This window comes from Hemiscyllium ocellatum, chromosome 2 (genome assembly GCF_020745735.1).
Source record: "Hemiscyllium ocellatum isolate sHemOce1 chromosome 2, sHemOce1.pat.X.cur, whole genome shotgun sequence".
Classification (NCBI taxonomy): Eukaryota; Metazoa; Chordata; class Chondrichthyes; order Orectolobiformes; family Hemiscylliidae; genus Hemiscyllium; species Hemiscyllium ocellatum.
The window spans coordinates 143,946,858-143,956,724 of record NC_083402.1 but is presented as its reverse complement, the minus strand read 5'-3'; the positions used below and the strand labels follow the sequence as shown (position 1 = coordinate 143,956,724).

Genomic DNA, 9,867 nt, shown 5'->3' with positions numbered 1-9,867 from the left:
AACTAATGTAATACATGGAGTTAAGATTTGGATTAATCAGTAATCTATTGGATGGCAGAATAGGGTTTAGGGTTAATTGGATTATTCTTGTTCCTGTGATGCTAAAGGTCACAATAAATCTAGTTTTCACAGATTGTTGCAAGTGTTTCTGCTAATATAAACAATGTAAGAGGTCTTCTGACAAACAACAAAGACTATTTTGTTCAAAGAATCCCTACAATGTGGAAGCAGGCCTTTATAACTATCTAGTTCACTATGATCCTCAGAACAGCATCCCACCAGACTTACCGCCCCACCCCACCCCTGTAGCACCACATTTCTCATGGCTAATCCACCTAGCCTACACAATCCATGGACACTTTTGCATGGCTGATCCACCTAACCTGTGGGAGGAAACCAGAGCACCTGGAGGAAACCCAGGCCGACGCAGGAGAATGTGTAAACTCTACACAGTTGCCGGAGGGTGGAATCAAACCTGGGTCCCTGGTGCAATGAGGCAGCACTGCTAACCACTGAGCCACTGTGCCACCCATTCATTCTGCCTGTGCATTTCCAATATTTTCTATTTTTATTAAGAATGTCAGGAGAATTCTTCTTTATGAAATTCCTTTAGATGATTGAAAAGCCGATCTCAGATCAAAATGATTAGTGAAGATTAGCTACCGTATTTTCCAATATTGCTCCATTTCCTGATGTGACTTCTTAATGAATAAATTATATGTAAGTCAGTGAGCAACATCACTTGACCACAGAGACATAAGTACATAATCCTGGTTATCATCCCAGCACCTTACTGAGGGAATGATGCTGTGTTAAATGGCTATTGTCCATTGAAATGGGGAGGTCTCATCTGCCCTCCCAACTGAATGTAAAAGATCCAATGGCCCTATTTTGCAGATTACCCTTTGTTGTAGCGGTGGACCTAGACAATATTTATCTATTATTCAGAGCAATCAGATTTTCTCGTCATTATTGTAGTGCAGTTGGTTGCATCCTGTTCCTACAATCGTGACTACACTTGGCGGATGATTGTAAATCACTTTGGTGTGTTGAGGTCAGTCAGAAAAATGCAGTCGTTCCTATTGAAAGCTATTTTTCCTACAATTAAAATGAACACAGGAACATTTTTTTTAAATTGGCCATAACTATTTATGACATTGGCAAGTGAGGTTTGATTTGATTTATTATTGTCACATGTAGCTAGGTAGAGTGAAAAGCTTTGTTTTACGTGCAGTATAGGCATAACATACATAGGGTGATTGAACAGAGCGAGGAATACTGAGTTACAGTTGCAAAGAAGGTGCGCATAAAACAAGATCAACATTAGATTTGAAATTTGAGAGGTCCCCCCCCCTCCCCAGAAGATGATACTATATGGCCAGTGTTTTTTTTAAATAATCCACAATTTTGGCATCTGTCACACCATTACCACAACACCAGGTTATATTCCAACACTAGCGCTCTGAAAGCACTAGCTCTCAGAGCGCTACTCCTTCATCAGGTGGTTGCGGAATATAAGATTGTAAGACACAGAATTTATAGCAAAAATTTACAGTGCGATATAACTGAAATAGGCAGCACGGTGGCTCAGTGGTTAGCACTGCTGCCTTACAGCATTAGGGTCCGAGGTTCGATTCTGATGTTTGCACATTCTCCCCGTGTCTGAGTGAGTTTCCCCCCACAGTCCCAAGGTCAGGCGAATTGGCCAGGCTAAATTGCCCACACTGTCAGATACATTAGTCAGAGGGAAATGGGTCTGGGTGGGTTACTCTTCGGAGGGTCGGTGTGGACTTGTTGGGCCGAAGGGCCTGTTTCCACACTGTAGTGAATCTAATCTAATTATGGCATTGTAAAATCAAAATATTTTATGGTGTGGTTAAAATTAATTTTATTGAATGTTTATATAAGCCTATTCCATTGTTTTATTATTGAATCTCCTCACAAATAACCATTATTGTTTATATTGTGTAGGGAGTGCCCATTGAACAGATTTAAAACAAAAAAAGTGCAAACACTTTCCGTCCTTTATCGTAACGAAGACGAAAATTAAAGCCGGTTTACTTTTAATGGATTTATTTTTTTCATCTTGTTTACAACAATAAGAGATCTGTTATCAATAGCACTTAACTCTGAACATTAGTATACAAAAATATCCCGACTAACAGTAACACAATCTCAGCCAGTGAACTACCTGCTGTAAATGTCCATCTTTTTAGGGTCAATTACCGCTCAGCCTTTCTCCGTCCAGTGTGTGGACAGATAGCTCGCAGTGCTAAAATGTTAGGGCCTTTCCTCAGAAAGTCTTCGGGATTTTTATATTTCATTCAACTAAGTCTCGCGGCAATGCATTGTCAGGGTGATTTTATTTTCAATTTGTCAAAAAATACACCGACTCTCCTTTGCCTGTTCCCTCAGGCAGCGTAATTGTCCAGTCCCCAGCAGTGGTCCTCTCTGGGTTGTAGTTGTTGGATGAAGTACGTCGTTTGTCAGTGTGTGTGTGTGTTTTTCCTGACTCCATAGGAATTTCCCGGAAAGTTGGGAAAACCCGGAAAGATTTTAGCTTTCACTCTCCTTCCCCAACCCGCCCCCCACTCCCCCGACCCCTTTAACTAACTCGAAATAAGGCACTTGTTGATTTGTTGGTGTTGCTGGACACACTTCGAACAGGTAGGTTTGAGTCAATCGCTGCTCCCCATGCGCACCATGGGGAGCAGCGATTGACTTGGGAAATGAAAACTCGACCTCGACCTGAAACATTAACTCTGATTCCTCTGCACAGACGCTACCAGACTTGCTGAGCTTTTCCAGCAAGTTCTGTTCTTGTGTCTGAGTTACAGCATCCGCAGTTCTTTGAGAGTACTTTGTTTGAAGCTATATTTATTATGCAATGTGACAATACATGATTAAAAAGCCATGTGAGACCACTAGAGCGAGTGGTACTGCTAATCCGTGTTAAACATTCAAACCAGAGTGCGATCAGTCTATTAAATACAGCCAGCTAACTGATCACACATCACCTGATGGACAAATCTGCTGTTTCTTTTCAACTGCACTTCGTCTTTTTAATGTATAAGTGTGACTAAATATTTTAACCTAGTGCACCAGGTGCAGGGCCATGCAGTCAGCAGTTAGAGCAAAAACTGAAAGCGTCTCTTCAATTACTGGACTTGGTCCGATTTTCCATCTCACTTACCCTCCCCCCTTCACCCCCCAAAACAAACAGTTGCAAGCAACATGGTAAAGTCCACTTCTGTATCCTAGGCGTCTCCCCTCCCAGGCTGCCTTTCAGAAACGCTGTTCACCATGGCAAAGGGAAATTACATTCTCTGGCCTGTTCACTAAACTCTCAGCGAAACGGGCCACGGCTCAGCCTGGGTTCCTCATTACCAGCTTCAGCCAACGCTGCATTTTCCAATCTGTTCAGTACAATGCTATTAGCCGCGACATATTTGAAACCAAAGTGACCACGTTGATTTTCAGTTGGATCCGTGGAACAGTTTTGTGGCAAAGTGAAACTAAATCGGTCCGTAATCATTGAAGCACCGTTTATTTTGCACACTCCAAGTTTCCCTGCTGTGCCTCACGTTCAGTTGTCTCACGGAGTCGCTCATTGTTTTTCTGGATTGATTCGAGAGTACAGTCCACTGGAACAGAGTGCCTCTTTGTTCTGGAAGTATGGAAGGTCTCTAACGATTCCCGGGAAGGAGTAGTCCATGTGTGGGCGAAATGGGAGAGTCGGCATCAGGCCAGAAGTGACATAAGGGGACATAAAGGTGGGGAGCCCCCGGCCTGGGCTTGAGTACGCCAGCCGGAGTGGATTCACGCCCAGTCTGGGGTTCAAGCCGTACAGATTGGCGGGTCCCCCGAACACTGCGCTCGATTGCAGCGGAGAGAATGCGGATTTGGTGCCCAGGGATCCGCCAGAGAGCCCAGCCAGGGTGAAGTGCGGGGGTCGCTGGAGCTCCGCGGGCTCGGGCCCGGGGCACGCCACGTCCTTGCCTTGTCCCTTCTGCTCCTTCCCATTGAGCACCTGCTCGATGGCCTGCACCACGTCTCCCCTGCAGTCTGTCAGGATACACTCCAGCTTGTCCCGCTTGTGGCTGGGGAAGATCTTGGTTAAGATGTCAATGGGTGCCCTGTGGTTGGCCGAGGAGCCCGGGAGAGCGGCCATCACCTTCGCCAGCTCCTTGGGTTTCTCACACTCGTTGCCCGACTCCACGTCCGACGGAGTCACTGAGCGAGGGCTGTCGACGCCTTCCGATGGAGGGTCCGGGGACGGGGAGAGCCGGCCCGGCTCGGTCTCCCCTGCTTCGGCGCTCCCCTTCTGCTTTCCATTGGTGTCTGAGCCCTCCGCCTCTGTCCCAAGAGAGGACGCGGCCTGAAGGACCGAGCGGCTCACCAAACCGTTGTAAAATAGTTCGTACTTGGGACTTTTCTGGCCTAGAATAAAAACAAGACACGTTTAGACTGGGCACAGGAACTTAAAATGATCGACGAAAACATTACTTGCTTTGCAAATAGATATATTACACACAAAGATCAAGAAAACAACTATGACAAAAGTTTATAATTTAACACGGCACTGCACGATTCTTGTTCCGAGTGAAATTCTCCTGTTAAATCCCATGGATTGATTCACCTCGGTGTTATCATTGACAGGTTTCTACTATCTTAGAATCGATGCAAATCACAAAAACAAAATCATGTCACATTTCTGAAGACGGGTCACTGGACCTCAAAATGTTAATTGTTTTCGCTCTACACAGACCAGCCGAGTTTCTCCAGCATTTTCTGTGTGTGTTTCAATATAAAATGTTCGGTTATGCCCAAGAGGGTAGTTTTGCTGCTCGGTAGATTTGCGTGAATTAAAACGATAATTTTTTTTTCTTTAAACTTTCTCTCAAATTCAAATTATTTACGACAGTTTTTGATGCTAAACGAGTCGTAGAATTGTACAGCACAGAAACGGAGCCTTCATCGACCAGAAATCTTAAACTAATCTAGTCCCATTTGCCAGCATTTGGTATCTCTCCAAACCCTGCATATTCGTAAAACAATTCAAATGTTTTTTTAAACTTTGTCATTGTACCAGCCCCCACTATTTGCTCCAGCAGCTCATTCCATACACACACCACCCCCTGATGAAAAAGTTGCCCCTTGGGTCCCCTTCAAATCTTTCCCCCCTCACCTTAAACCTGTGCCCTCTATAGCTTTGGACTCTCCTACCTTGGGGAAAACAGCTTGACTATTCAGCCTATCAATGCCCTTTATAATTTCATTTGAAACACTATCTTGCGAATGTGTTTTCATTTAAACGTCGTTGAACGAAAATTCCCCCCTTTTTAAAGTACGTCACATAAGATCTAAAATCCACATTAAAGCCAGTAAATCTCCAGCTTGGCCCAATACAAAGGAAGGCTTCAGATCAGTCTTTCCCCAGGCCAGGAATTCATCGTGTGTTATATAATACTCTAAATAAAAACCGAAACAACTGCGGATGCTGTAAATCAGAAACAAAAACAGAAGTTGCTGGAAAAGCTCAGCAGGTCTGGCAGCATCTGTGAAGAGAAACATAACGTTTCGAGTCCGGTGACCCCCCCATCTCGGAACTGAACCCGAAACGTTAACATTTTATCATAGGTTCGGTATGTTTTCAGAGGAATTCTGGGGTTCTCCCAGGGGCATCTTATTGTTTTGGGTGTGCGTGTGATAACGTTTTACCACTCAGTTCCCCAGATGCTGGCAATGTTTGCAAATTGCAATCAATCTGTCGTTTTGGTTGGAGTGCTGGATAAAATGTCTGCCTTTAGCTGCAGTGTGTTAAGTGGACCTGCTTGTTTCGTCAGCAGCCATTTCTGCTTTTGTGAACTATACCTGGTCCCTTATCAGCAAGCCAGGGCTCAGCTTACTGAGAGACAGCCCATTTTCGGGATCCCACCCCCCCCCCCTCCAATATATTCGACTATCTCGAAGCTCATTCGCGACTCTATTCTTGTAAATTCTACAGAACATTCAAGCTTTTGAACAGTCAAGGATACTTATTTTTAACTTTTGGAATCTGGTTGCAAATCATTCCACCCCATAGTTAAAATTTTATTTTGCGTTAACGTATCCGAAAAAGAACTGAATTCGTTAGGGTCTGTTAGTGATCTTCAGTATAGGATGTACAAAAACAATCAATACTGCAAATGTGTTGCTGGTCAAAGCACAGCAGGCCAGGCAGCATCTCAGGAACAGAGAATTCGACGTTTCGAGCATGAGCCCTTCATCCTGATGAAGGGCTCATGCTCGAAACGTCGAATTCTCTGTTCCTGAGATGCTGCCTGGCCTGCTGTGCTTTGACCAGCAACACATTTGCAGCTGTGATCTCCAGCATCTGCAGACCTCATTTTTTACTTACAAAAACAATCAATAGTTTAGTATAAAATATTACCCTAACAGGGAAGCAAATTCTACATTTTGTTGATATTCCCTCATTTACCTCACTTATGTATGAAACGATGTGTCATATCAAAGGCCAACCCACCTCTCGCCGCCACAACATATACACACTTTGAAATGAATGAGAATTTTAAAAAATATATTTTTTGTGGATTGGATTGCTGCCTTTCAACACAAGTTCCCGAGGTTGAGGAAAAATCCTTCTCATGTTCGCAAACACCCAAACATTTGTCCACAGTAAATTGGCTTGACGGTGATCTCAATAAACTGTAATGTCGATCTCACTACTTTTCTGGTCTGCATTATTCCCAGCTTGAAGACATTCATTTAAAACAAGTTTGGACGGGTCCAATACATTCGTTTAATGTAATTCATAAAAATGTCCCTTTACCCGCCCGACTTGGCATCTCCTGTTAGTTAATGTCACGATCAAGTCGCAATAACAGAAAAACATTTAATAGGTTATACTTTCGCTAAAGCAAACAAACCACAACCCATTAGAAGCTAAAATCCACAGTCTCGCTTAAAGTGGTGCAGTCTAGACAGTTTAAACCCCACCCGGTAACCTTTCTTACGAATGGTCATTGATCAGAACACCTCTCTCCACATATCACAGTATTTTCTCTTTTTAGTACCAGTCTAGAGTCACATTTTGGGACACATTTGCGAATTGGCTGAATACAATTACTTGAAGAATGTTTTAGATCCTCGCTCATTTCCCAATAGGCTATTGACAACTGAGATGTATAAATAAATCAAAGTCAGATCATTTTTGAGGGTGGCTTAAATAAGATCAGAATCAACAGCCCATTGTCCAATCGCTGTTCGATTCCTCCCCTTATTGGAAAATTGCAACAGTAACAAGGAATGGTGTCACTACAAAGGAAAACAGAGTAATTCCCAGATTAACTGGAAGCTTTCCTGGTATTTGTAAATCAGCCTTTTATTTCAAATTACTTCAACCTGTTCATTATTTATTTGGAGAAGTGGAGTAGAGTGGACATTTGACTCAAACTTGTATCATTTCACGTTTCAGCTGCTCGGACTGTACAATTTGACCCACATCAGGAAAATATGGTCAAGCAGAAACTGCAACTTTGTTTTCTTTGTAAATAGTCTCCACATAAAGTTTGCATTTAAGCCTCACGCAAGTCCTCATTTATTATCCTGGAGTGCAGTGAGGTGAAAGGGCTTATTCCCCACTTGTTTGTTGACAACGTTCAGACCTTATCACGGAGTTGGCTATTGAGATAATGAACATGCTACTGTTGAAAGGATGATCAGATACTGACTCGAATATTTAGATAATGTGTTGGGCTCAGAAACAACTGCTAAGCGAGAGTTTTTTTTTAAAATCAAGAAGATTGACCACTGTTTTCCAAACAGCAATTTCGACCCGGAGAAAACCAACAAGAGCGCACATTTTTAAATGGGGTAAAATTACACGCAGTCTATTTTAAAACTGATAACTTAAAATGGCCCATCATGACACTGAAAACAGTCGAGTTCTGTTAGTGCATGATTTGAAATGAGTGATTTGAGATGTTAACCCATTAAGCGGAAAGTTATTGAATATTCCAGGCTGACCCGGAGTACTCGATCCACTAAACACAAACAATAAATTTACAACCGTTCAATAATGTTTCAAATAATTTTGATTGGGGGGGTGGGAATGAAGTCGAATTATAGCAGAAACCTGGCACTATTGAACATTGAACAAAAGCAGATATAGCTGGGAAAATTCAGCGGGTCTGGCTGCATCGATGGAGACAGAGAACAGTCGACATTTAGAAACATCAAATTGCTGGGAAAATTCAGCGCTTCTGGCAGCATCTGTGCAGAGGAATCAGAGTTAACATTTCAGGATAGATGACCCTTCCTCAGAAGAGTTTGTCTGCCCCACAGATACTGAGTTTCTGCAGCAATTTCTGCGGTTTTGTTTTGTTGTTCCCCGTTTTGTTATCACGGTGAGGGGGTTTAGCCCTCAGTTCTGAGGGAAGGTCATTGGAACGGCTCTTGATTTCTCTCTGCACGGACCCGCCAAGTTTTTCCAGCGGCTTCTGCCTCCGGCAAGTGCGGCGCGCCCTCACCTTCCTTCTGCTTGTGATAGTCGGCTCCGAAGATCTCGTAGGGCGCCGAGACGGCTCTCGATCCCGGGATGATGCTGTTGGCGGCCGCGGCGGCCGCTGCCATAGCCAGGCCGGCTTCGGCCGCCCCTCCGCCGGCGTACATGAACTGGAGCTCCCTGGCTTCGTTCTCCTCCTGGGCTTGCTGGCGCCGGAGGGCGACCTGCGCTGCCATGACCCTCTGCCTCTCGGCGATCAGCATGCACTTGGCGCACAGGCAGTCCCTCCAGCGGCAGAAGCGCTTGTGGCCCTTCAGCGCCGACACCACGCCGTGGTTGCGGCAGCGGGCGCACTTCGGGGTCCGGGGGTAGCGCTCGGCGGCCGAGGCGGCGGCGGCTGCGGCGGCGGCCGCCCGCAAGAGCAACGCCGGCGGCCGGAGCAAGGGGGAACCGCCGCCCGTGCCGCCACCGACGGAGATGGGCACAGCCGCGGGGTTAGGCTGCAGGCAGGAGCCCGGGAGCGGGGCAGAGGCCAGGGACGTTCTGCCATCCATCCCCCACCCCACCAAACAACAACAAAAAAATAAAATAAACCAGCCAAGGAGCAATCTTACTTATAATGATTAATTAGAGGTGACTTTTTTTTCTGTGTGTGCTTGTTGTTTTACAGCTGGTCTCACAACAAAATAGCAACAAACATGGTCGTGCCACAAGATGCACCAAAGGCAGGGATTTGCAAATTACTGCACCCTCATGGAGGGTCAATCAACAGCCAGCACCTCCCCGGCTCACTGGAGATGTGACATGCTGCAAACCATCAGCAGGACTTTTCTACTGAAACCAAAATTGTTTGGATGACAGCAAACCTGACTTCAAGTGAGATCTCCTTTTTTTTGGCACATGCACACGCTGTGGCTACAAATGCGGAGGAAAAGCGCTCTGAGTTTGCACTTGCGAAATGCGACTACTCCTGAGTTCTGGACTCCTGGTGGAAGGTTTCTGCCCGAAACGTCCGCCCTCCTGCTTCTGGGATGCTGCCTGACCTGCAGTGCTTTTCCAGCGACTCTACTCCTGATAATCTCGCCCGGTCTCTGTCCCGGTGCAGACGTTGCAAAAGATAAATAGATGACTGACATGTGGACTTAGCCCCCGCCCCCAGCTGGCTGTCAATCACACTCGGGGAGGGCGGGGACAGGGTGGGAGAGCTCCCCTATTGGCTGGAGTTCTGCACCAATGGAAACTCACTCTATTCTACATTGACTGGTCCTTGCCCAACAGCAAAGCGAACTGACCCCTCGCAGACTCTCATGATCCACCTCCACATGAGGGGCTCTTGTAGCACTCTGTCCCTCCCTCTGAGA

General features: G+C 45.4%; 1 protein-coding gene across 1 annotated transcript; it reads right to left on the bottom strand.

Annotated features, from left to right (window-relative positions):
* Nucleotides 1-2,056: 2,056 nt before the first annotated feature.
* On the bottom strand, nt 2,057-9,617 carry LOC132825656 (doublesex- and mab-3-related transcription factor A1-like). The gene is made up of 2 exons (XM_060841030.1): nt 8,532-9,617; nt 2,057-4,440 (listed from the first exon to the last, which is right to left on the bottom strand). Exons 1-2 carry the CDS (start codon nt 9,058-9,060, stop codon nt 3,608-3,610), a joined length of 1,362 nt encoding a protein of 453 aa, XP_060697013.1. The 5' UTR covers nt 9,061-9,617; the 3' UTR covers nt 2,057-3,607.
* Between the last annotated feature and the right edge of the window lie 250 nt (nt 9,618-9,867).

Excerpts from the sequence above, each read along its gene's own strand:
- LOC132825656 (XM_060841030.1), bottom strand. The coding sequence starts at position 9,060 with ATGGATGGCAGAACGTCCCTGGCCTCTGCCCCGCTCCCGGGCTCCTGC. Across the intron at positions 4,441-8,531 it reads CTATCACAAGCAGAAGGAAG|GCCAGAAAAGTCCCAAGTAC; the intron begins GTGAGGGCGCGC and ends TTTTTATTCTAG.